Source organism: Aspergillus brunneoviolaceus (genome assembly GCF_003184695.1).
Source record: "Aspergillus brunneoviolaceus CBS 621.78 unplaced genomic scaffold BO95scaffold_6, whole genome shotgun sequence".
Lineage (NCBI taxonomy): Eukaryota > Fungi > Ascomycota > Eurotiomycetes > Eurotiales > Aspergillaceae > Aspergillus > Aspergillus brunneoviolaceus.
In genome coordinates, this window is record NW_020290736.1 from 266135 (window position 1) to 292389 (window position 26255).

The 26255-nt window shown below is 53.7% G+C and overlaps 7 protein-coding genes across 7 annotated transcripts; 4 read left to right on the top strand and 3 right to left on the bottom strand.

Moving 5' to 3' along the window:
- Nucleotides 1-130: 130 nt before the first annotated feature.
- On the bottom strand, nt 131-1515 carry BO95DRAFT_353333 (cysteine hydrolase family protein; the record flags this gene model as incomplete). Its single annotated transcript, XM_025582176.1, has 4 exons — nt 131-633; nt 704-835; nt 903-1366; nt 1409-1515. The coding sequence occupies 4 exons, from the start codon at nt 1513-1515 to the stop codon at nt 131-133; spliced, it is 1206 nt and encodes a 401-aa protein (XP_025446578.1).
- Nucleotides 1516-2447: 932 nt separating this feature from the next.
- BO95DRAFT_459566 (uncharacterized protein) lies at nt 2448-3354 on the bottom strand (the record flags this gene model as incomplete). Its single annotated transcript, XM_025588664.1, has 3 exons — nt 2448-2811; nt 3215-3251; nt 3303-3354. 3 exons carry the CDS (start codon nt 3352-3354, stop codon nt 2448-2450), a joined length of 453 nt encoding a protein of 150 aa, XP_025446579.1.
- Nucleotides 3355-4040: 686 nt separating this feature from the next.
- On the top strand, nt 4041-5623 carry BO95DRAFT_380586 (elongation of very long chain fatty acids protein). Its single transcript, XM_025583342.1, has 4 exons — nt 4041-4618; nt 4672-4741; nt 4801-5022; nt 5079-5623. The coding sequence occupies exons 1-4, from the start codon at nt 4205-4207 to the stop codon at nt 5381-5383; spliced, it is 1011 nt and encodes a 336-aa protein (XP_025446580.1). The 5' UTR covers nt 4041-4204; the 3' UTR covers nt 5384-5623.
- Nucleotides 5624-6503: 880 nt separating this feature from the next.
- Nucleotides 6504-8413, top strand: nde1 (nuclear distribution protein NudE; the record flags this gene model as incomplete). The annotated part of the gene is made up of 2 exons (XM_025582169.1): nt 6504-6740; nt 6854-8413. 2 exons carry the CDS (start codon nt 6504-6506, stop codon nt 8411-8413), a joined length of 1797 nt encoding a protein of 598 aa, XP_025446581.1.
- Nucleotides 8414-10441: 2028 nt separating this feature from the next.
- Nucleotides 10442-10975, top strand: BO95DRAFT_220627 (uncharacterized protein). The gene has a single exon (XM_025581195.1). The coding sequence runs from the start codon at nt 10556-10558 to the stop codon at nt 10934-10936; it is 381 nt and encodes a 126-aa protein (XP_025446582.1). The 5' UTR covers nt 10442-10555; the 3' UTR covers nt 10937-10975.
- A 2035-nt stretch (nt 10976-13010) lies between these two features.
- Nucleotides 13011-20287, top strand: BO95DRAFT_220659 (acetyl-CoA carboxylase ACC1). The gene is made up of 3 exons (XM_025581196.1): nt 13011-13319; nt 13395-13565; nt 13634-20287. The coding sequence occupies exons 1-3, from the start codon at nt 13164-13166 to the stop codon at nt 20174-20176; spliced, it is 6870 nt and encodes a 2289-aa protein (XP_025446583.1). The 5' UTR covers nt 13011-13163; the 3' UTR covers nt 20177-20287.
- A 1167-nt stretch (nt 20288-21454) lies between these two features.
- Nucleotides 21455-25932, bottom strand: BO95DRAFT_511047 (uncharacterized protein). Its single transcript, XM_025591404.1, has 2 exons — nt 22285-25932; nt 21455-22218 (listed from the first exon to the last, which is right to left on the bottom strand). Exons 1-2 carry the CDS (start codon nt 25670-25672, stop codon nt 21713-21715), a joined length of 3894 nt encoding a protein of 1297 aa, XP_025446584.1. The 5' UTR covers nt 25673-25932; the 3' UTR covers nt 21455-21712.
- Between the last annotated feature and the right edge of the window lie 323 nt (nt 25933-26255).

Sequence of the window (26255 nt, forward strand, 5' to 3'; positions counted from 1 at the left end):
TCATGGTCGTATTCGTCGTTATTGCCAGCAATCATACTAAAGTACCCAAACAACTCCTCTAAATCCGAACTCGGCTGAGTCTCAAGAAAACCATCAAATGAAGTCCAGAACATCGGCTCAAAAAGCAAAGCTAAACGGCCATCTGCGGAGCCAGCTTCTTCACAGTCACAGCCTTGAAGTTCTCCACCGCATGTACTACATCCTCCAGCTTGGTGACCGCCCCAAAGATCCCCCCCTCCATCTTCACCGACTCGATCGTGCTCACATGCAGCGAGGGCTCGCTGGCCGCCGTGCCATCCTCGAGAACCACACAGTCAAAGCCGCGGTCGTTGGCCTCACGCATGGTCGTCGCCACGCACACGTCGGTCGTCACCCCGGCGATCACCAGGTTCTTGATCCCACGGTTTCGAAGGATAAGCTCGAAATCCGTATGCGCGAACGCGCCCTTCCCGGGTTTGTCGATCACGGGCTCCCCGGGGATCGGATACAGTTCGTCCACTGTGTCGTGGCCGACTTCCCCGCGGATCAGGAGACGGCCCAGCGGACCCGGCGAGCCGATCCCCAGTCCGGAGGCATTATTCCGAGATCGGTAGGTCTCTCTGCTAGACAGCGTCGACAGATCAGGGCGATGGCCTGATTGGAAAGTCAGTGGACCGGGATGATTGACAGGGATGGACTGTGGACATTCGTTTGCCGTACGCACCTTCTCGGGTGTGGTAGATGGGAAACCCCGCCGCCCGGAAAGTATTCAGCAGATGCTGAAGTTTCGGAATCAGCGCCTGATTCGCGGAGATGTCATAGCCCTGGTACTCCATGTATCCACCCGGCGAACAGACTGCGTCGCATAGACATAGGTTAGTTCCGAAAAGACCCACTAAGCAGACAAGATAATATATACGCACAGTCCTTTTGCATGTCGATGATTACTAACGCCGTGGTATAGGGGGTCAGGGTGGCATCGTGCGGCCAATCGTACGGCACCGCCGCGATCTGACCCTTGCGGACCTTGTGGTGAGGGAGCTGTCGGGGTTTTTCGACAATCGGGCCGTGGTTGTGCGTGGGGTTCAGCACCGTCAACGTCCAAATGCCAGGAGTTCCAGCTGCAACTAGCATAAACGGGCAATCCATCAGCCGCGACGTCCGCCGTCGCTTCCTGGTCTCCTCCGTGAGACCATTCCGTGGACGGTAATGGCCACCGCGATCACACCGCAGCCAGACCTTGGCAGTCCGCCCCGGTTTCTTTTCCGTCGGCGTACTCGACGACTTGACTACGATGTTGTACCCATGTGCTTTGCCGTGGGCCGACACGGCTGCCAGTAAAGTCGCCCTGGGGGAGGCGGGTTGCACCAATGTGAGTGATTTGCCGCTGGCTGGAAAGGGGAGAAAGCAGAAAGGAGGATGTACTTACTTGTCGGGATACGTTCCTTCCGGCGGCGGGAGCAATTGCATGGACATCTCCGGGATATCTTGAAGGTCGCTCGGCGCATCCAGGTTCAGATCAGTGGGATCTGCCATGGTGACAGGTGAGGTGGTGGTGGATGTCTGGCATCGCCCATCAGTCTTATCCAAAGCATTCATATGGCTATGGCCTCATAGAAGTAGTGAAGGGCTGTCGGGGAACATGAGAACAATCGAAGTATTGAAGTACTGCGCTTCCTCGACCGAAGCGAGTGCGTGGAAGGAATGTCCCCACGATGATGAGCAGCCGAGGGGGTTTTGTGCGTGGATATAGCGTAACCAGGGGTGGATTATCAGGGGGGGGGTGGGGAGAGTTCATGTTCGGGCGGGATCTTCCCAACACTCACTCACTCACAACACACTACTTCACCCGCCCAAGACACACACCAGACAACAACAACACGAAATAGGCAAAGAAGGGGCCGGCGGCGGCGGGAACGTACTGGAATCTGGGGTCGCACGTGGAACCTTGAAAACTATCCCTTGTGCCGAAAACAAGTTTTGGGGATTTTCGATTTTCAAGATCGGGGGAATGAATTGAGTTAGGCTTTCTGGTTTGGAGGTATCAGCAGCCTTCAAGGTTGTTAGGAGCACGGCTGGCTCCATATAAAGAGACACTGAACTGAAGGGAAGGTGTGGGTGGGAGGCACCGTGGACGCAGAGTCGCAGACTGACGGTGTGTGTCCACGTCCGGTCACGTGGTCCGCTCACTCACCGCTGACTTATCTCCACCACAACAACAAACACAAACAATACGGAGTACTCTATCGATCAAACTCCTGCAGCAGGTATCTCTTGTATTGACCTCACTATCGTCACTCTGCAAGAATATCGGTGTATTATCTCGCCAATGAGCAGTCAGCCTCCGATGATGAATCCCAGAACTTTCAACCACGTAAGCAAGAGGCATAGAGTGGCACCTCAAAGTTCATTTTAATACATCAACGTCCTCGCGTACGTCGCGCCTTTTGTTCCACCGCACGATTCATCTAGACAGCCCCGGATTGGTGATCGGAGATTTCGGTGCGCTTCGATGCTTGAAGAGATCTGAGCTGTCGAATCCGATTCTTGACGGCCCGAACATGTTGCTTCAAGTCAGTGCGGATCTTCTTTAGCGCAGATAGATCATTCCATTGCTCGCTAGCAATAGCCCATGGTGCAGAATTGCCATTCGAGGACACGATAGCCATGGCACTCTGCGCTTCGTCTGGCACGACACGATTCTGGCCGGATTGCAGAGATGAATCAGCTAGTCGAAGGTTTGCCGCCTCAGCATCTTCGTGAGCAAACCAAAGACCGTCGTGTCCAGTAGCTTGGATTGCTTCACGCAGGCCACCATACCCTCGAACTTCCCTGGAATATGTTATTCGGTACTCCTGCACTTGGGATAGATACTCACTCCGAGATAGGTGCGCCCCACTCTATGCCATTCTGAAATTTGAACGCCTTGTAGTAACAGCAATGTTCACCTATGCCGTCTATGATACAATTCGCACACGCAGCAGCAAACAATGCACGTCCTCGAAACGATGGCGCGATGATACAGCGTCGAAATGTGGCTGAGACCGAGCATTGAGTGCAAGGATCAACTTCCACTCCCCGGCGATACAATATAGAAGCATCCGCAAAGCATCGGTTGTAGTCGTCCGCCACTTAGTCTTGCCAATCTTTCCTCTCGGTCGTCACGACATGGGCGTTCACCGGCTCCAGGGGCCGTACCACTTCTAGCAGTACCGCAGTTTCTTGTTGATCGTACTCATCCACATCTTCTGCGTTGAATGTCCGATGGATCTCTACATCATGGAATTAGTATTCGAGTAGAGGCGGTAGGAGAAGAAGTGGACCTGTTTCTGCGTTCTGCCAGCGGCGTTTTGCCTCGGCCACAGTAAGCGACATTTTGAGCTCAGATCGACTTGGGCAAGTCCAGAATTGTAGCGGACCAGATGCAGTGGGGAAATGAGAGATGAGAAAGCGAGGGTATTGCAGGGAGAGGGTGCCAGTTGTAGGGTTAGGAGAATGAATGCAGTGAGAGAAGGTGACCTGATGAAAAAGATACACTGTTGAATAGCTGCAATACTCAGTGTGCTATGCTAAGTCGTCTGTAGAAATCAAGTCAGTGTTACTGTTTCTTCATTTCAAAAGACGCGTAGAGCAAGTTTCCTGATAACCAGTGTACCAAATCTTACCTCGCAAGTATCTCGCCTCGAAGTGATTGGTCAAATCAGCAATAGCACTCTCTCTCCAGAGCGAAACTGTTTGTCAAAGATCAAGTATCAATCAGAACTCTCCCAGAATTCGGCTGCCTCGCCGGTGAATGGAGTGCTGCAAGGATGCAGAATATCATCTCCGGTGTTGGAAACTGCTATCATTGAACGGCCTTCAAGTTCAAAGCAGAACACAAACCATGTCTTCTCCAGAGTAGCCTCCGGCGCTGTCAGCCACTTAGAAACTTCTGAAGCTCAGTTCTGGACAAGAGAAGGAAAGAAGGTCCTCAATTAGGAAGGCATCAAAGTCACATGAACCTCGAATCCCAACAACTGCACGCCCCATCGGATTATTTGCTTGTTGCACAACAGTCCAGCCAGCATCCATGTCTTGATCACCACTCAAAAAGATTGCTCGCTTATATCTTTCTCAGGAAACCCCGTTCTTTTATCTTAGTCGCATCTCTTTATCAGAACTTTCATGCCCTTCCCCCTCCCAGCCAGAGTTGAGCCGAATCTCCAGTAGTAGGATAGCAGCAGGAATGGACTCGACCTCCTCCGTTCATACCTTGCCCATTCCTTCGCTTGACCGCTCTTATGGCATTGATTTGTGGCCCTGGTTCAACAGAGCCTTCGAGGCTGCTGTGGGGTATCCAGCCAACAGTTTCCGATTCATTGAGGGCAAGACACCTCTTTCTACGCTGAAGGAAACCTCAACTGTTCTTATCCTATATTATACGGTTGTTTTGGGAGGACGAAGTTTTATGAGCAATCGAAAGCCATTGCAATTAAAGGGGCTTTTTCTTTTGCACAACTTCTTCCTCAGCATCATCAGTGCCATTCTTCTGGCACTTTTTCTGGAACAGATAGTACCGACAATCGCGAGGAATGGATTGCACTGCGCCATCTGTGATCTCGAGGGTGGTTGGACCAAGCCCATGGTTGTACTATATTATGTATGCCCGACCCAGTTCGTCATCTTTCCCGGTGTGCTAATGCGTCGAGACAGTTGAATTACCTAACTAAGTACTTCGAGCTCCTGGACACGGTCTACTTGTTTCTGATGAAGAAGCCTCTCAGTGAGCATAGCCGTCTACTCCACATAGCCAGAGGTCCACTCTGACCTGGCCTTATCCAGCGTTCCTGCATTGCTACCATCACGGCGCAACCGTCTTCCTATGCTACACTCAGTTGGTTGGGACTACGGCGATCTCGTGGGTTGTGATCACACTGAACCTAGCTGTCCATGTCATCATGTACTGGTACTATTTCCAGGCCGCACGAGGAACTCACATCTGCTGGAAAGCATGGATCACTCGGGGCCAAATCCTCCAATTTGTGATTGCGCTGGGTTCGTCCTGTACCCTTCAACGCTGTTCAGGTAGGACAATGGTGCTGACCAGCATGACCCCGCAGGCTTTATCTCCTACGGCTCTTTCTTTGTATACTTCCCTCAGTATGGCTCATGTGTGGGCAGCGTGTTGGCCACAGTCACCGGAGACGTGGTGATCAGCTCGTACCTGGTTTTGTTCGTGTTGTTCTACCTGGCCACATATCGGAAAGACGGCAGGATGCCTAGTGCCCGCGTAGCTGTGCGACCTATAACCCAGGCACCAGCTTCGGTGCCCCATCTGGTTGTGGCTGCTATGTCCAGTGGGCACGATAACCGAATCGAGACAGGGTTGACTGGTGGTGCCAGTGCCCGGGCACGGAAAGTCTAGTGGTGCGGGCCAGGCTGCCATGGATCAGCAAAGTGAGTGAGTGGCAGTCGCGACATTACACACGTGGATGATATTTCTAGCATTTTTAGCATCGTGTAGCCTTTTGCTGGATACAAAAGCTGTGCTGGTGTCAGTAATCGGAGAGGGTTTCGTCGGACGACGTTCACATGATCAAGGGCGCGTCTTCTGATCGAGCACTAACTACTCCGCAAGCGGCACTGTCAGTATTCTTATAGAAACATGATAACATCTTTACCATTCATGCAACGAAGCTGAATCATTACCTAGCAATCATCAATATAACTACAGCTATGACAGTTGTTACGGGGTCACAGATAGATTAAAATGTAGTAAATAAAAACAACAATCATAACAAGCCAAACAACCCAATACAACCCAAACCACCCAAACAACCAGGATATACTCACCTCAGGCCGCGACGTCACCGGAACTAGTCCAGACCCGGTTTAGTTGGCGACACCGCCCCGTAAGTTACCCGTCACTACCGATAAGTTACTGCTTGGGTGGTTCAAGAAGGAAGGTTAGTTGTTGTTGTCCCGTGGACGGAATCATCAATTCAATCTGGCGCCCGTCCCGGCTTTGGCTCTGGATAGCATCACCACCCCCATCAACCCAACTATCTGCTCTGAAAACAATCCTTCCACTTCTTCTTTCAAGCCCCACTTTCTTCTTCCACCCCTTCCCCCTCCCCCCTCCCCTTCTCGTTCTTCCCTCTGTGAGGGCAGTCCCCCAAGGTAAGTCAATTCATTCAAGGCCAGCGCTGGTCTCAAATCTCGACACTCTCAGCTCGCTTCTGGGCCGTCTCCTTTTGACCCTTCCATCCCTCCGTCGCCTCCCACACCGTCGCAATCTCTCCCCCGAGTGCCTGCGACACCGCCCGGCCCCTCCACCAGCACCACCAGTTCACGCACGGTGGTTCCTTCGCTCTTCCGTTGCATGCTCTCGAATCTCGCCTCTTATTTCCATCTTATTCTAATCACTCAACAATCTCCCCGTTGAGTGACCCTCTTCCCCCCCCCTGCAGATCTGGGTCTCATTTTGACGTCGTCTCCTGGAACGTGCGTCTCCTACGCCGGCCTCAGCTGCTGGTGCGGGAACCATGCCATCCGTCGACGATTCTTCGGCCACCCGGCCCAACGGCACTAGCTCGAGGTCGGACCAGCTCGCGTACTACAAAGCGCAATATGAACAGCTGGAGGCTGAGCTGTCGGAGTTCCAGGCTTCCAGCCGCGAACTGGAGGCCGAGTTGGAAAAGGACATCGAGGCGTCGGAGAAGCGAGAGCGGCAGCTGAAGGAACGGCTGGAAAACTTGAGATACGAGATTGACGACTGGAAGGTGAGCAACTTTAGAGTTCTAACTACTTCCCCTTCTTTTTTGCCTTTCTGGCGCTCCCTCGTGGGCCAGCTTGGTGATAGTGAACATCGGCACTAACCTTTCACCCCTTGCAGTCCAGATACAAGCAGGCCAAGTCGGAGGCCAGCGCGGCCCAGAATACGCTGCAGAAGGAGATTACCAAGTTGCGCGATGGTAACCGCACCCTACAACTGAAATTGCGCGATATCGAAGTCGCGAACGATGATTATGAACGTCAGGCCCGCCATACCACTTCATCCCTGGAGGATCTGGAGCAGAAGTACAACATGGCGATCGAGCGCAGCGTCCTACTCGAGGAAGAGGTCAAGAATGGCGAAATGGAGCGTGAGAGCCTACGGATTGAGAACCAGCGTCTTCGTGATGAACTGTCGGAGCAGAGAGTCGAGGCAGAGATTCTCTCGGAGAAGCTTCGACACGAACAGAATGGTGGTCGCCGCAGAAAGCCTGCGTCCTTGATCTACCGCACTCCATCAACACCTCAGACACCCGAGATCTTCGACCGTACTCTCAGCGCTTCAACTGTGTCTACTCCTATGTTCCAGACACCGCCGATCAAGAATGCTCTTATGACTGTGACCGCCACTCCTCCTTCGCCACCCATGTCTGAGGCGTCGATCAGTGTCCCGACTAGCATGCGCAAGACTGCCAGCGCCACTCCTGGATTCCCGTTCAAGAAGGCTGGTGGTGGCGCTCAGCTGGGCTCCCGGTCGATGTATGACTCGAAGAAGACCCCAAAGAAGTCTCGGGGTTCCACCTTCAACTCCAACAACGGTCGTTCCAACACAACGACCCTGCCATTTGCGAGCGCTTTTCAGCCGGGGGGCATTAGCACCAATGACCCCACCTCGTCCGCTAGCATCAACAACGACCGGTCCACCACTCTGCCCAAGTCGGGATCTCTTTATCAGATCCGCGGTCTGATCGGCAAGATGCAGCAATTGGAAGAGCGTGTTCACTCTGCCAAGTCCAAACTCCCGGCACCCTCCGATTCGCCCTCTCGTATCTCGTCGCGGTCTGGATCTATTGTCGGTGACAGTCCAGTCTCTTCGACGATCACTATGCGCCAGAATTCGGCGCGTAAACGAATCAGCGGCAGCAGCTTTAGCTCGTCTGTGCGTGAAGGCGACACGGCCTCATCTTACAACACTCGACCTTCGTTTGGCGCTCGAACTCAGGGCGACAGTCGGCCTAGCAGCCGGACCAGCTATTCCAGCTCCTTCAGCCAGAGCACCCATCCCAGCGTTGCGCCTTCTACTCACTCGGCACGTCCTGAAAGCCGGCAGAGTCGTACTAAAACGCCACTGGGACACTATTCGACCAATCCCACCACTGAAAGTCGGCGCCCCCGGTCTTCGCTCAGCAATCCGTCCGTACAGAACGGCCATACAAGCGGCATGTCCAACATTGACGAAGATGAGGACTTGGCGTTCCGAATGTCAGTGCGAGCCAAGATTAGCGAGGCTCGGGAGGCACGCTTTCCGTCATTCTCTACACCCGTTCACACCCCTACCAGCTCAGTGAAGACGGTCAAGAAACGCACGCCTAGCGGGATCCCCGCGCCACCACGAAGCTTCCGCACTAGCACCGGATATGAGCCGAAGACCAATATTGGTGATCTTGGCGAGACCTTCTAGGCCTTTGATAAATTTTTATTCTATTCTCGCAATACCCTTTTTTCCCTTAACCCCGATTGACAATTCCAGAGGGGCTTTACGAAGTTCACGGCCGCTACGCAGGTGTTGATCCCCTTCTACTTATTCCCAGTTGAGAACATTCTTTCCCTCGTTTGTACTTTTTTTTTCCTCTACTACCCTCTTGTGCTCTTCCTCGCTTTCCGTGCGACTACCCCCTTGGCAAGTGACGTTTTTTGAGTTGAGATATTGTGTGTGTGTGTGTGTGTTTCTCGAGAACCTCTTCTTCTGGAAGACATTGCTTGGGCCGGCTCAGAGATATATGATTCAGGCTTATTACAATGCAACTGCCGCGGCGATGCCCTGTATTTGATTGCGGGGACGCAAAGACCCGGCCTGTACAGCTGTTGGTGGGCAATGTGACTTGATTAGACTGGCGCATTGACGGACGGATGGATGGATTGAGGATTGTTGTCGGAGCAGAGGGTTGAACTCTGTCTCACGGCGTCCAAGCTGTCACTCAGCACTCTTTGTTTCTTTGACTGTCTGCTATCTGTCTCCCTGTGTATTGAGTAAATTGCCTTTGGCGTTAGAGAATAATACCCAGTGACGGATAGATTTGGTTCTGTGGTGCACCGTAGTGAGACCGGCTGTTGTCTGCTTGTTGAGAGAATAGAGTGGTCAGCTAGGTTCAGATCTGCGTCACCACATTCTCCTCGGCATGAAGGTCTTCCAAGAGAGAATGAATGTGTCGCGCGGTTCTGGTGATTTAATCACATGATGCGTAGCCATTCACTTCCCCCCTCAATCGGTCAGTCAAGCCATGTTTCCTAGACACAATTTCAACAAATCAAGAAATGGCCACTATTGGCAGGCAATTCCTGAAATAACAAGTGGAGGGACAGAAGAAGAAGGGTGTTGTGTCAATGCGTGTCCTCGGATCCAATCCAGTACATATATATTTTCGCCGGGTGGGCTCATCCCTGACCACCCAACAATCCCTTGCTCTCGATGTTTTTGCTCCACTACGTCGACGGTCCACACCTCGTGTCTTGTCTCTTATTTGCCGAATCTGCTGCTGATTGGCAGAGGGGATAGCTCAAGCTCGGTGATTCTACCTAAACAATATCGACCCAGGTATGATCGCAGCTTCTTGTTACACCACCAGTGATCATTGAGTTCAATGCTAAGGATCGCCCGCATAGGTTCATGATGTCGTGCTACAGGAAATACATTATCGGCTTTCCCAATCAATGCCCATTCTCGCCAGCTACAGCTACAGAGCCCACCAAGTATATCAACCGACGGTGGGATTCGAAGTAAGGTCGTGCGGCGGTGCGGCGGTGGTGAGTCCTCGTGCTGGTCCGGGCAACGAATTGACGGCCACGGCCACGGCCATGCATCGTGGATCTGAATCTGGATTAGCCTTATTTTGAGGAGCCTCTCCTGAGTTGGTCATTACCAGCCGGGTCACGGAGTACTGGATTGATCAGGTAGAGTTCGACTAACTCAGTATGTACTCCGTACTGTAACTACTGTACGTACCCAGGTAGACTACGAACTACTAGGTACTAACCTGAAGGATTGAAGGAGTCTTCAGCCAATGGTCCATCTCCCCGACCTCCGTCAGTCAATCTTACGGGAGATTCGGTGCGTGTTGCAAGTCAAGGGCTGAGTGACGGGGGTCTGGCTCCTTCTGGATCTCCGATGAGGTCCGGATTCGGACTCCGAGAACCTGAAGGATTGTTGGTTGTTCTGCCCACGAACTATGGGAACTACAATCGTTCTGTGCCAAACGCACGTTTAATCCACCATCCATCGTTTTTGTTTTATTTTTTTTTCGATGCCATCGTCACCATCATCTCGATCGGGTATCCTCAAGCGGCGGACAATCGAGCCTATCGGATTGCCGTGTGACCAGAGAACCTTACCTTCGGTTCCAGCTAGTTCATTGTGATTATACTCCAGTGTTCGTTGACCAGGACCTACAAGGTAGACTTGGGCTGTGTAGCCCTGTGTTCTTCACAGGGCGGTTCTTCTTGGTCTTGCTCCAATCACCATGCGCGATTCGCAGCCCAGCTAGCGAGGCCCAGCCCCACGTCTGGAGCTGGAGGTTCATGTTCGGTCTAGTCGAGTTGAACTGGGATGTTTGGTGGCTCTGTGGTGGTTCTGTGGTGGCTCTCAAGGGGAGAGAGATTTCCAGCAATTTTCGGTTCTTCGATACCGGCCAACGGGTCTTCACTCGGGTTCCATCATCCATGTCTCCGAGGGATTGGGCGCGCGGGCCCCGCCGGGGACGGTCGGTCTCGGCCAGGATCCACGAGGGTTGGGGTTGCTAAACGCCTGGGCGGAAGGAGATCGTCGCGTGGGAATTTTTTTCGCGCTTCTCCTTTTCTTAGGGGAAGTTCTGCTTTGGACGTGCCGGTTGTTGGTCGGTATGGATGCTATTTTATTGTGGGAGGGAGCTGGGATGATGCGCTGAGATTATTGATTCGTGGGGGTTTAGTTGCAAATCAAGGGATCTAGGGTTGTATAGGTTTTCTACTGGATATCTTGATGTCAGGGTAGACTACGGAGTACTAAGGTATACAGTCCTGAGTACTCACAGCTTCCTCAGATTCGACTGCATCGAAGCCAAGATGAATTTGGTGAGAAGGCAGTCCCGTGACTTCCCACGATCCCCAACGCGATGACAACTGCTGCCGATCCCATTGGCGCTGACGGGTGGGGCGTCAACAGACTCCCAAACAGGTTAGATGCAGGGATGGCCCCGTTCGGGAGTTTCTGTGGAGAAAAAAACATCAAGAACTTAACAAAGTCGGGCTCTCTCTTCTTAACCGGCTGCAGTGCTCAGGTACCACCGCTTTCGAATAAATGACAATGCATCAATGCATTTTGGGGAGGTGCCGCTGCCCGTTGGCACGGTCTACCGTCACTGATTCATGAGCGCTGGCCCTACTCCATAATAATAGAATCATTACATGGAGATACATGCAAAATACGTACATTTCACACGGACCGGTATAGTACCCAGACTAAGACACTAAGCTTGGATCTGCCGAGCTCCTCCTCAGGTACTCTGACCGTCATGGCGCTCCGAGGGTCGGAGTAATTCCTCAGTCCGAACTATAACAGTTTCGAAAGACAATCCTCCGTGCACCCAACAAAAAGAAAATCAGAGGCCAGCTGGATTCTAGCGACAGAATGGTATAAGAGGCCATGGTCCGGTCGGTTTCTTGGTCGCGTTCAGACTGAGTAGTCTACGAAGATGGAGTGGGCGCGGCGCGATCTGTAACTCCGGACTTGTCGGGGAATTTGTCCCGCAACACCGCAACACACAGACCGTCAGTTGATAGATGGTAATTTACCAGGCTTAGCCTTACCCTTAGATTACCGGAAGTCAATACAGACTACGAGGTACAATACAGACATTGTTCCATGATCGACAGAATGGAAGGCATTGGAAGATAGTAACTTATTGAAAGTGGTGGTGGATGGAAGTTGTAGTACCGAGGAGTGCCTTACATGAGATATTCCGGGCGGGGATTGGCTGTCGAGGGTTGGAGGGACAAAAAAAAGTTGTTGACTCGACAAATGCTGGGTTTTGTTGGCAATTGGCAGTTGGCAAGGCAAGTCGACGACCAAAAAAAGTGGTGGGAAAAGGAAGAGGGAGGGCGGGGACGTCATGGGCCCAACAACCACAAATTGGATGGAGCCAAACCAGGCCGCACCGCTATTCGAGTAGTGAACCTTCATCAGTTTTCCCGATCCCGATCCACACTGCACTAAGCAAGTTACTGCCCGCCCTTCCGCTGTAATTACCAATACCACAGTACCATCTTCAATTCCATGATGATAATGATCAACTTCGGGGAGTAACTTAACTGGAAGTCTACTACTACAGTACTGTTACTACTGTACCTCTGTACCTTTATCCATACAGTACAACAACTCACTCTGCCTCAACTCTGTCTACTCCTTCTGGCAATTAAATTTATTCTTCGCATCCCCATTCTTCTCCTCGTTCTCTCCTTCCTCTTTCTTCTACTTCTTCCACTTTCTCTCCTCTGTAATTCCCAATTGAAAGCCGGCCTGGCCTCTTCTCCATCTATCCATCCTCCCCTCTCCTCTCTCTCCCTCTCCTCCCTTTCCTCTCTCCCCAACTACATCCTCTCTCGCAGGTGTGTTTAGTTACAGTAAGTTCCGTTCCGGACCCAGACTTTCACTTTGGCTCCAGTCCCTCCCTCCCTCTCTCCCTCCCACTTCTTTCCCCATCCAATCCCATTCCCTCCCCTCCAGCTGCTACTCGCCCTCTATTTTTTTTTATTTTGCCTCCATCTACTTTTTCCCCCCCCCCCTCCCTGGCGCATCGCGCATTCTCTCCCTCCTCTCAATACTTCTTCTTCATACTGTTTGCTGACAGCTGACTCGGTTTGCTCACCTTGTCTCAGCCTCAGGAAACTGCAAATAATCTTTCTCTCCTCCCTTCTTCACTCCCGCCAATTCTCCACTTCTAAAGAACGGTGAGGGCGTTCTTCACAACAAATTCCGCCAGTCGCGCCTCCCTTCCATCGCCATCTCTCCTCCCAGGCCGTTCAATTCGTTGCGCCCTGTCCCTCCCGATCTCGCCTGCATCCTCTTCTTTCCGCTTCATACGCTTCTCCCGCGACCTTTAATTTCTCTCTTTGAGTGATTTGTTTGCATTCCATTGCATGGGATTTCTATAATACCTAATCCTCCCGACTTTTGCATCATGAGCGCCACCAACGGTGCCGTCAACGGCCAGGCTGGCTCCAAAGCCGCCAACCTCCCCTCACATTTCATTGGTGGTAACCACCTCGACGCTGCTCCCCCCAGTGCGGTCAGGGATTTCGTGGCCAAGCATGAGGGTCACTCCGTCATCAGCTCGGTGAGTTGCCCCGGAAGAAGTGCGGAGACATGGGAGGCTTGGGATTTTCCTCACTAACCACCGAACCACGGTCAGGTTCTGATTGCCAACAACGGTATCGCTGCCGTCAAGGAGATCCGTTCCGTCCGGAAATGGGCTTACGAGACGTTCGGCAACGAGCGGGCCATCCAGTTCACAGTCATGGCCACGCCCGAAGATTTGCGAGCAAACGCAGATTACATCCGCATGGCGGACCAATACGTCGAGGTATGTGCTCCCGGACAGTTCGACTGGCTTACCACGCCTGTGTCACTCACAGCTCTCAACCACACCAGGTTCCCGGAGGTACGAATAACAACAACTATGCTAATGTCGACTTGATTGTCGATGTGGCTGAGCGAATGGACGTGCACGCCGTCTGGGCCGGTTGGGGTCACGCCTCCGAGAACCCTCGTCTTCCCGAATCCCTTGCCGCCTCCCCCAAGAAGATCATCTTCATTGGTCCCCCTGCATCGGCCATGCGCTCGCTGGGTGACAAGATCTCCTCGACCATCGTCGCACAGCATGCAGGTGTCCCCTGTATCCCATGGTCTGGAACCGGGGTCGACGAGGTCAGAGTCGACGACCAAGGTATTGTCACCGTCGATGACGAGGTCTACAAGCAGGGTTGCACGTTCTCGCCGGAAGAGGGTCTGGAAAAGGCCAAGGAAATCGGCTTCCCCGTCATGATCAAGGCCTCCGAAGGTGGTGGTGGTAAGGGTATCCGTAAGGTCGAGAGCGAGGAGGATTTCGTCAGCCTGTACAATGCTGCCGCCAACGAGATCCCCGGTTCCCCGATCTTCATCATGAAGCTCGCCGGTAACGCCCGTCACTTGGAAGTCCAGCTGTTGGCTGATCAGTATGGCAACAACATCTCCCTCTTTGGCCGTGACTGTTCCGTCCAGCGTCGTCACCAGAAGATTATCGAAGAGGCCCCCGTCACTATCGCCAAGCCCATCACCTTCCAGGCCATGGAGCGCGCTGCCGTCAGCCTGGGTCGCCTGGTCGGTTACGTGTCGGCTGGTACTGTCGAGTACTTGTACTCCCACGCCGACGACAAGTTCTACTTCTTGGAGCTGAACCCCCGTCTCCAAGTCGAGCACCCTACCACTGAGATGGTCTCCGGTGTCAACCTGCCCGCTGCTCAGCTGCAGATTGCCATGGGTATCCCCCTCCACCGCATCCGTGATATCCGTCTGCTCTACGGCGTCGACCCCAACACTTCCGGCGAGATTGACTTCGACTTCTCCAGCGAGGAGAGCTTTAAGACTCAGCGTCGTCCCCAGCCCAAGGGTCACACCACTGCCTGTCGTATCACCTCCGAGGACCCTGGCGAGGGTTTCAAGCCTTCCAGCGGTACCATGCACGAGCTGAACTTCCGCAGTTCGTCCAACGTCTGGGGTTACTTCTCCGTCGGTACCTCCGGTGGTATTCACAGCTTCTCAGACAGTCAGTTCGGTCACATTTTCGCCTACGGTGAGAACCGTCAGGCATCGCGGAAGCACATGGTTATCGCCTTGAAGGAACTGAGCATCCGTGGTGATTTCCGTACGACCGTCGAATATCTGATCAAGCTGCTGGAGACTCCCGCGTTCGAGGACAACACCATCACCACCGGATGGCTGGACCAGCTGATCTCCAACAAGCTGACTGCGGAGCGTCCGGACCCCATCGTGGCCGTTCTGTGTGGTGCCGTGACCAAGGCCCACCAGGCCAGCGAGGCTGGTGTGGAGGAGTACCGCAAGGGCTTGGAGAAGGGTCAGGTGCCTTCCAAGGACGTCCTGAAGACCGTTTTCCCCGTGGATTTCATCTACGAGGGTATGCGGTACAAGTTCACCGCCACCCGCGCTGGTGTCGACAGCTACCACCTCTTCATCAACGGCTCCAAGTGCTCCGTCGGTGTTCGTGCGCTGGCGGACGGCGGTCTGTTGGTTCTCCTGAACGGACGCAGTCACAACGTCTACTGGAAGGAGGAGCCCGCCGCCACCCGTCTCAGTGTGGACGGCAAGACGTGCTTGCTCGAGCAGGAGAACGACCCTACTCAGCTCCGCACGCCCTCTCCCGGTAAGCTTGTCAAGTTCACCGTCGAGAACGGTGAGCACGTTCGGGCAGGCCAGGCTTTCGCTGAGGTTGAGGTCATGAAGATGTACATGCCTCTCATCGCCCAGGAGGATGGTATGGTCCAGCTGATCAAGCAGCCTGGAGCTACTCTGGAGGCTGGTGACATCCTGGGTATCCTCGCCCTCGATGACCCGTCCCGCGTCAAGCACGCTCAGCCGTTCACTGGCCAGCTGCCTGATCTCGGCCCTCCCCAGGTCGTCGGTAACAAGCCCCCTCAGCGTTTCTTCTTGCTGCACAGCATCCTCGAGAACATCTTGAAGGGTTACGACAACTCGGTCATCATGAACTCCACCATCAAGGAGTTGGTCGACGTCCTCCGCAACCCTGATCTTCCCTATGGAGAATGGAATGCCCAATCTTCCGCCCTGCACTCTCGTATGCCCCAGAAGCTTGATGGCCAGCTGGAGTACGTGGTTGACCGTGCTCGCGCCCGCAAGGCCGAGTTCCCTGCCAAGCAGCTGCAGAAGACTATTCAGAAATTCATTGAGGAGAACGTTAACCCTGCCGATGCCGAGATCCTCCGGACTACTCTTTCGCCTCTGCTGCACGTCATCAACAAGTACATGGATGGCCTCAAGGCCCACGAGTTCAACGTTTTCATTGGACTCTTGGAGCAGTACTACGAGGTCGAGAAGCTGTTCGCCGGCCGCAACTTCCGTGACGAGGATGCCATTCTGAAGCTCCGTGAAGAGAACAAGGAGGACATCTCCAGCGTTGTTCAGACTGTTCTGTCTCACAGCCGCATTGGCACCAAGAACAATCTGGTTCTCGCTATCTTGGCCATGTACCGTCCCAACCAGCCCGGCGTTGGTAACGTTGCCAAGTACTTCAAGCCCATCCTCAAGAAGCTCACTGAGCTTGAGTCCCGCTCCGCTGCCAAGGTCACTCTCAAGGCTCGTGAGCTTCTCATTCAGTGCGCCCTTCCCTCTTTGGAGGAGCGTCTGTCTCAGATGGAACTCATTCTTCGCTCCTCTGTCGTTGAGTCTCGTTACGGCGAGACTGGCTGGGACCACCGTGAGCCCGACTTCTCTGTTCTGAAGGAGGTGGTCGACTCTAAGTACACCGTCTTCGACGTGCTGCCCCGCTTCTTCGTGCACCAGGACGCTTGGGTCACTCTTGCCGCCCTCGAGGTGTACGTGCGCCGTGCTTACCGTGCCTACACCCTGAAGGGTATTCAGTACAACCAGGCCGGTGAGCCTCCTCTTCTCTCTTGGGACTTCACCCTCGGCAAGCTTGGTCAGCCTGAGTTCGGCTCTCTTTCCACCACCGACCCCTCCACTCCCAGCACCCCTACTGCTGAGTTGAACCCCTTCAAGCGTATCAACTCCATCAGCGATATGTCTTACCTCGTTGGCGATGGCAACGAGCCCATGAGAAAGGGTGTCATCTTCCCGGTTCAGTACTTGGAGGACGCTGCCGAGTATCTTCCTCGTGCCTTGGAGGTCTTCCCCCGGGCTGGTTCCAAGGCCAAGAGACCTAGTGACAATGGTTTGCTCGCCAACCTGGAGGGCAAGCGCCGTCCTGCTCCCCGCGTTGAGACTGATGGCGAGTTGAACAACGTTCTCAACATCGCTATCCGTGATGTCGAGGATTTGGACGACAACCAGATCGTCACTCAGGCCAACGAGTTGCTTGCGGACCTGAAGGAGGAGTTGCTTGCTCGCCGTATCCGCCGTGTCACTTTCATCTGTGGGAAGAACGGTATCTACCCTGGCTACTTCACTTTCCGTGGTCCCGCCTACGAGGAGGACGAGAGTATCCGCCACAACGAGCCCGCCCTTGCCTTCCAACTTGAACTCGGACGTCTGTCCAAGTTCAAGATCAAGCCTGTCTTCACCGAGAACCGTAACATCCACATTTACGAGGCTTACGGCAAGGGTCCCGAGAATGACAAGGCTGTTGACAAGCGCTACTTCGTTCGTGCTGTTGTGCGTCCTGGTCGCCTTCGTGATGACATCCCTACTGCGGAATACCTGATTTCCGAGGCTGACCGCCTGATGAACGACATTTTGGATGCCCTGGAGATTATTGGCAACAACAACTCCGATCTGAACCACATCTTCATCAACTTCTCGCCCGTCTTCAACCTCCAGCCCAAGGATGTTGAGCAGGCTTTGAACGGCTTCTTGGAGCGTTTCGGTCGCCGCCTCTGGAGACTGCGTGTCACTGGTGCTGAGATCCGCATCCTCTGCACCGATCCCGCTACCGGTGTTCCCTTCCCTCTGCGCGTGATCATCACCAACACCTTCGGTTTCATCATCCAGGTTGAGCTCTACATCGAGAAGAAGTCTGAGAAGGGTGAATGGATCTTCCACAGCATTGACGGTGGCAGCAACAAGCTTGGATCCATGCATTTGCGCCCCGTGTCCACTCCTTACCCTACCAAGGAATGGCTTCAGCCCAAGCGCTACAAGGCCCACCTCATGGGTACTCAGTACGTCTATGACTTCCCTGAGCTCTTCCGACAGGCCTTCCAGAACAGCTGGACCAAGGCCGTCGAGCAGATCCCCTCCCTGGCTGAGCAGCGCCCTCCTGTCGGTGAATGTATTGACTACAGCGAGCTTGTCTTGGATGACACCGACAACCTGGTCGAGATCTCCCGTGGTCCTGGTACCAACACCCACGGTATGGTCGGTTGGATCGTCACTGCTCGCACTCCCGAGTACCCTCGTGGCAGACGCTTCATCATTGTTGCCAACGACATCACCTTCCAGATCGGTTCGTTCGGTCCCCAGGAAGACAAGTTCTTCCACAAGTGTACCGAGCTGGCCCGCAAGCTTGGCATTCCTCGCATCTACCTTTCTGCCAACTCTGGTGCTCGTATCGGTATGGCTGATGAGCTCATTCCTTACTTCTCCGTTGCTTGGAATGACGCAAGCAAGCCTGAGGCTGGCTTCAAGTACCTCTACTTCACCCCCGAAGTCAAGAGCAAGCTGGATGCCAGTGGCAAGAAAGAGGTCATTACCGAGCTCATTACCGACGAGGGTGAAGAACGCCACAAGATCACCACCATCATCGGTGCCAAGGATGGCCTGGGTGTTGAGTGTCTGAAGGGTTCTGGTCTTATTGCTGGTGCCACTTCCAAGGCTTACGAGGATATCTTCACCATCACCCTGGTTACCTGCCGTTCCGTCGGTATTGGAGCTTACCTTGTCCGCCTCGGACAGAGAGCTATTCAGGTCGAAGGCCAGCCCATCATCCTTACTGGTGCCCCCGCTATCAACAAGCTGCTGGGCAGAGAGGTTTACACCTCCAACTTGCAGCTGGGTGGTACCCAGATCATGTACAAGAACGGTGTGTCTCACATGACCGCTACTGATGACTTTGAGGGTGTGCAGAAGATTGTGGAGTGGATGTCGTTTGTCCCTGACAGGAAGGGCGCTCCTATCCCCATTCGCCCCTGGTTCGATACTTGGGACCGTGACGTGGACTACTACCCTCCCAACAAGCAGCCTTATGATCCCCGCTGGCTCATTGCTGGTAAGCAGGACGACGAGGGCTTCCTCCCTGGTCTGTTCGACGCCGGCTCCTTCGAGGAAGCTCTCGGTGGATGGGCTCGCACCGTGGTTGTTGGTCGTGCTAGACTTGGTGGTATCCCCATGGGTGTCATCGCTGTTGAGACTCGCTCTGTTGAGAACGTCACTCCTGCCGATCCTGCCAACCCCGACTCCATGGAGATGATCAGCACCGAGGCTGGTGGTGTCTGGTACCCCAACTCGGCCTTCAAGACCGCCCAGGCTCTCCGTGACTTCAACAACGGTGAGCAGCTGCCCGTTATGATCCTGGCAAACTGGAGAGGTTTCTCTGGTGGTCAGCGTGACATGTACAACGAGGTTCTCAAGTACGGTTCCTACATCGTCGACGCCCTCGTCAAGTACGAGCAGCCCATCTTCATCTACATCCCGCCTTACGGTGAGCTTCGTGGTGGATCCTGGGTCGTCGTCGATCCCACCATCAACCCTGACCAGATGGAGATGTACGCCGACGAGGAAGCTCGTGGTGGTGTTCTCGAGCCCGAGGGTATCGTCAACATCAAGTACCGCCGTGACAAGCAGCTGGACACCATGGCTCGTCTGGATCCTACTTATGGCGAGCTCCGCCGTTCTCTCGAGGACACTTCTCTCAGCAAGGAGCAGCTTTCGGACATTAAGGCCAAGATGGCTGTTCGCGAGGAGCAACTTCTGCCCGTCTACCTGCAGATTGCCCTCCAATTCGCCGATCTTCACGACCGCGCCGGACGTATGCAGGCCAAGAACACCATCCGCCAGGCGCTCACCTGGAAGAACGCTCGTCGCTTCTTCTACTGGCGTCTCCGTCGCCGTTTGAGCGAGGAGCTGATCGTCAAGCGCATGGTCACTGCTGCTCCTTCTCCCGCTGCTCGCGACGGCACTGTTGCCATCCCCGCTGCTGCCGACGCCAGCGCTCCTGCTCAGACCGAGTCCGCCCGTGCGGTGCACCTCCGCACTCTGCACGGATGGACCGGCCTCCTTGACGACGAGCTGGAGCACGACGACCGTCGCGTGGCCATGTGGTACGAGGAGAACAAGAAGGCGATCCAGACCAAGGTCGACTCTCTCAAGACGGAGAACATTGCTACCGAGGTTGCGCAGTTGTTGATCAACAACAAGGAGGGAGGTCTCAGGGGTGTGCAGCAAGTTCTGAGCGTGCTTCCTGTTGAGGAGAAGGAGGCTGTTCTCAAGTTCTTGGCTGGCAACTAAAGGAAAGATGCAGCGAAGTTTTGTACCCCTTTCCATGCGGTTAGACAGCATTTTTTAGTTTTGTTCTTATCATGAACTATTTGGTATAAAGGCCGGGCCATCCTTATCCAAGGAGAGGTTTGTGATCTTTGTTCTTTTTTTATGTTAGGGTCAAGAGGGTGCATGGTGTGGCTTTGGTTTGTTTCATCGATGATGGGTGATGGTGCATATACCACCCGGTTATGTGTTTATGTCTCAGTTTTGGTCTCAGTTCAGCATCTGGCTTTTTGTATCTTACCTTTAGCATATTTTTCTACAAATGCATTGTTCTGAACAACGTCTTTCCTTTCTGTGTAAGTTTTGGAAATGTAGTGCTGCTAAAAAACATGTGCTGCTGCGCTACCATTTTACTTTACATTGGTCTAGCGCCGTCACAGGTTTGTCTTCCCACATGAGGAAAATGTTCTTTCCTTGTACAAATTCATGGGTCCCTAATAGTAGAATGGGTAGACGCAGACTAGAAACTTCCTACTCTTATATCAGTTCAGTATACATTTGATGATGCTCACAGTCCCAGCAGGCAGGCAGGCAGGCAGGCAGAAGCAGACAGACAGACCCCTGTTGCCGAAATCCACTTGTAACAAAAATCCAGGCAACCCAGGTGCGGCGTGGTACTACCTGCCCCTAACGATACCAATCAACATTCCCTTCCCCCTTCCCTCTTGAACAGTCTGGTCTATCTATGTATCGTACCCTACTTCATTGAAACCATCGCCGCTCCGACTCTGGATACTCTAGTCTGTGTGAACGGGTGGATACCTTTGATTGGAAGGAGACGAGGCGAGGGAGGCCCTGTGCTAGTTGCTAGGTACCTACCTACCTACCTACCTGGCAATTGCTCTTAATCTTTACTAGCTACTGGCTACTGGCTACTGCTGCTGCTGCTGCTGCTGCTGCTGCTGCTGCTGCTGCTGCTACTGCTACGCTTTCCGCTGGTATAGTACTGCACATCACCAGCAAGCGACCTGCTGCAGATAAAGATAAAGATCCTACGTTGAAAGGGAAAGGAAGGGCCGGTTTTTGTTGGTTGGTTGTGACTGGCTGTGACTGTGTCTGTGATTGGATGAAGGTCAGATGCAAAGGGACGGATGATGGGCACCGGAAGTATTGGAGATTGGAGAACCAGACCATGTTTCCCCGTGATTTGGCGGGATTTCTTTTATGTGCGTGCTACCAGCGAGAGAGGGTTACGACCGGCCGCATTGTTTTAGCCATAAGATTTCGGCAAGTTTCTAAGATGGGTGTGATTGGATAGGATGGATTGGACACATAGATAGCTAGCTAGCTTGAAAGCAAAAGCAAGGGTCATAGCAGGTACAAGATGGGGTATTATTGTTTTGGAAAGACACTCGTTTCGGGTCATCAGGGGAATGAATGTTGTTGGGGGTGTCATAGGGTGTTTGTTTGTGGGTAAGGGTAAGGGTTGGGGTATCTTGGAAAAAGACTGGGGGTGGAAAGGTCAGGGGGTGTGGTAATGGTTGAAGAACTCCCCAGGGGTTAGGCAAGTTGTCTTTCTAGACTCCGGGGTGGAGAGAGGATAGGCGCGGCGCCCATCCCGCCATACGGATTGGCTGCCGCTGCTTCGCGCAGACCGCGGCTGGGGTTGACCGGGCCGTTGCCGCTGCCTCTTCCGGGCGGATGGTGGCCTTGATGGCGGTCGTCGAGACGCAGGTGCCCAAAGTCCACGGGGAGTTGGTCGGGAAGGGGAAGGGGGGCGTTGTATCGTGCATTGGGGGCCAACGGGTGGTGCTGTTGATGCTGATGATGGTGATAGTGATCGGGTGTTGGGATCGGCTGTTGCGGCAGGGCGTACGAGAGCGCTCCGTCGCGGTTATTGCCGGGGAGAGAGATGTACGTCGCGTTGAGGGTGCGCGCGATATCCTCGAGCAGGATCTCCATCGGTGCGATGTAGGCCGTGTGGCTCTTTTCGGACCAGGCGAGCACGTGTCCGCATACGCGCCCGGTGTGTTTTTCGAAGACCCATGCGCCGGAGTCGCCGGGGACTAGAGATAAGAGAAAAGTTAATGACTAGATCGGGGCGTAGATGGGCAGCCGACAAACTCACTTACCTCCGAAATTCCCATCCACGCAGAAGCTGATGGAAAAGGTCTGGCGCCCGTGCAGCTTCACCAGCGTCATTGCTTTGGAGATCTGGCCCGTTTGGAGGCCGCTGGTTCGTCCGCAGCAATGAACCTTGAGACCACCAAGGTCTTCCAGTCGAGCTATGTTGTTGAGGTGGATGGTTTCAGGCTGGCCGGGAGCGCCGTGTCTCTGCTGGTAGGGGTGTTGACGCGAGGTCCGATCGAAAACCACGTTGCGGACATCGATGCGATCATCATTGATCTTGATCAACGCCCAGTCAATCTCGTGTCTGAGCCCCTTGCGCGTCCAGCGGCGAACGCCCGAAGAGGCATGGACGATTCCAAAAGAGTGAGAGGCCAGGTGTTCGTCGTCGCGATCTTCCAGAGACGGGAAGAAGTTCTCGTCGATATCATCAATCGCGGGTTGCGTGACGAACAGCAGGGGCTCGTCCCCGGGTTCCACGCCCGATGTGTCTCCGACTGATGCTGCGTCCTCATCATCATACGGGTCGTCTGCGTTGGGGTCATCCTCATCAGTGGAGTAGCCTTCAGAAAGGTCGAAGTCGTCGTAATTCTCGTCTAGACTGTTCGTAACAGATTGATCATCGTCGTCCTCATCCTCGGAAACCTCAAGTTCGAGGTCTGAGGCAGCATCTGATCGACTGTCTTCACGCCAAGAATACATGAACTGCGCAGTTTGCTGCGTCGTCCCTTCTCGAGGCCAGTTCCCTGCGGACCGAAGGGGACCACTGTCATCGTGGTCGTCATCGTCCTCTTGATCGCTGGGTGACTCGAGCATGTGATGCACCGTCATGCCATATGGCATACCATCGACCATGATGGCCCCACCGTAGGTGACGGGCGGCAAATGCTCCTCATTCATGAAAGCACCTATCGATGCCCCGCAAAGGGGCCGCTCTTGATAACAAGGGTTTGGATCTTGCTGAGCATACGCGGGCGAGTTGGGAGTGTCAAGTCCGGTTCTCGTCGGCTTGCGACGCTTCTTGCGGGGTACCTTGGACCGCTGAACATCACCTCGGAGTACAATAAGATCCCAATCGTCGCTGTCGAGAACAAAGTACTTTTTGAGAGCCGCCCTGACTTTCTTGGTGCTAGTACAAGTAACACAGATTGTCGTCCGGGCATTGTCCACCGACTCGCCAGTCATCATGAGCGTGACACTGCAAGATTCGGTAGATTCTTTCAAGACCTTTTGCAGAAGCTTCCTCAGTCGTGGCATCATGTGGAAGTTCCAACTATTCAGATGATCCTGGGGAATCTCAACATTGGACAATTTCTTGAACGTACGTTTCCGCACCCTCCGATCATCTATGGTTGATTGTTCTCGCATCGGTCTGATTTCGGAAGTAGGAAGCGGTGCAAATGGAGTTTTGTATGCTGCCAGGTTGTCCGGGGTGGAGTGATACTCACGCATGGGCGCTTCTGCTGCAGCTGGGCCTAGACCAGGGACCAGAGCGAGTGGGAGGTAATCATCCAACTCCTCGGCGTCAGGCGCCGAGAACATGTCTACCCTGCAGCAGGACCACATGATCTTGCACATCGTGTAGAGGAAGTTCATGGAGAAGGAGAAAATGCTGTCAGGGGCCGACAGATCCAGGACGGGGTAATGAAAAGTCTGAGGCACTCGGAGCTCGAAGTCGTCGAACGGTTGGGTAGAGAGATGAAAGTTCGGCGCATCGAGACAAAGCTGGACCACATGAAGATATGCACTCCCGCATTTTGGTGCCAACTTTTGCAAGTAAACACTTTCTATCCGTTGTTTGAAGATGGAGTTGTTATACTTCATCTTCCAGATGCGACTGATCGGGTTCCACAGACCGATCTCCAGCAATACTAATCCGAGGGAGTAGAGATCGTATGCCCAGGCAGCATCGTCATCGATTGATCTCTTGTCGTCCGGATGGCGATACATGCTAGAGGACAACGGCTCCGAAGCCGGGCCATTTCGGGAGAAATGGGAAAACGAGGTCAGGTAAGGACGACGAAGATTCTCGGTCAATCCGACTTCGTTGCTATTCGAAGTTGTCAGACCAGGGAAGATGAGGACGTTGCTGCTGTTAATGTTTCCGTGAACGAGATTTTGGCTCCGCAGCTGTAGGACCGCCATCAAAAGATCGTACGCCAAGCGAAATCGGGTTTCTAAATTGGGCACCTGATAATCATCGCCAGCTTGGAACATCGAAACCAGAGTCCTTGGCTTCAAGCCATTGAGGAGGTCGGTGGGGTTTTGTAGAAAGGGGAAGTAGTCGACTGGCATCTGGTAGATGAACGCGTAACGAGAATTGGGCATGTCGACATAATAGCCCAAAAACTTCATCAAACCTAGGTGAGAGACGCGAGCATTTTGAACGAGTTGCTCAAGACTCTGATGTACGTGGTCTAACCGTTTCTTCTCCGGAGAAGTGCCTGGCCCAGATGCTTCGAGCATCATGGGTGTGTACTCAACCAGAATGGTCACCGAGGAGTCTCTCGTGCCTTGCAGAAATGGTGACGCTGACGTCGGCATACGTCCGACGGCTCTAGAGTTGGTGGTGGCAGCCACCTGCTCATACGGCGGGGGATTATTGTCATGAGAGGCGCCGGCAAGCTGCAACTTAGTACGATCGATGACATAATTGTTCAAGGAGCCAAAGGCGTTGTCAAGAGGCAGTTTGTCGAACTTCTTTCCTTGCAATGTAGACGATGGCGAATAGTCAAAAGATTCCTGTTGGGATAAGTACGCCTGCTTACTGTCGAAGGATGCTCCGTGATAGGCCGCTTTGGTGTCGAGAAGCGAGTAGTCGGTGGGCGCCGCGGGCCGAGATCGGCCTTTAGCGGCAGCCTGACCACCAGCCGCCATGTTGGCGTTCATGTCTCGTCGTGAGCGCGAAAGGTCGTAAAGAGTATCGATACAGCCGGTCAGGTCGGCGAGAAGAGTCTTGGAGCGACTGATCTCCTCGCTCGTCCAATGCGACTTGACTGGCAAGTTGCTGAGGCTGCTCTTCGTCGCATCGGTCTTACTCCCACCTTTGGGGGGTAGATCGGAGGCGACGCCGCCATGCTGGAGACGTTCGGCCTCATTGAGAAGCTCCTGGATCGAAGACATAACACTCGCTACCACATCACTGTAGCCCGCCTGGGTCAATGACTCGTCGATGTCGTTGGGCTGGGCGGCACTGGCATCGCTCCAGTCCAGACCCCAGGCTAGCAACCTATCTCTCTGCGTCTTGAAATCCCGGTGCAAGTTAATCAATTCGGGGTCATCGACAGCATTGGAGGCCGTGGTCACACTTTCACAAGAGGTCTTGGTATCTGTGTACATCTTGGTAAGACGCCGTTGGAGGTAGACACCTCCATGATGGCGAAGAACGGACATCTTGGCGCGCAGAGTCCGGAATTAAGTTGAACGAGGGTAAGCGGGGACTATAGCCTCACAGCATTGCAGAGCGGGGAGGGCGGCAAATGCAACTATGTGCTGCTATTGGCGACGCATGGTCTGCAGCGGGTACAGTGTAATACGGCGGGGGAATGGTGAGATCGCGCGTAGGTTAGCTAGGTGAAGTGGAAAGAGGGGGTCAATGAAGATTGAAAGGAGAAAGAAAGAGAGGGAGTTGAGTGAGTGAGTGAATGAGTGAGTGCAGTGTGGTAAATGAACTAGAGAGAGGAATTAAAGAATAGAGAGAATCGAGACGACTAACAGAAGGCGGCCAAGTGGGAATCCTGTTGCCTAACCAATAGGGAGTGGCGAGTGCATTGCAAAGCCTCATCAGTGCCAAGCCACAGTTACGGTTTTCGCCAGTTGCTTCGCTCTTTCGGCCTGAAGATCCCACCAAATCGACCAAATCGACCAAGTCTGCCATTCCCTGCCCCCAGCCCGCGCAAACTCCACCAGAGCGGGCTGAGAGGCACGTGCACCTCCACTTGAACCGGCTGACTCAGCCCCGATATGATGGCGGATC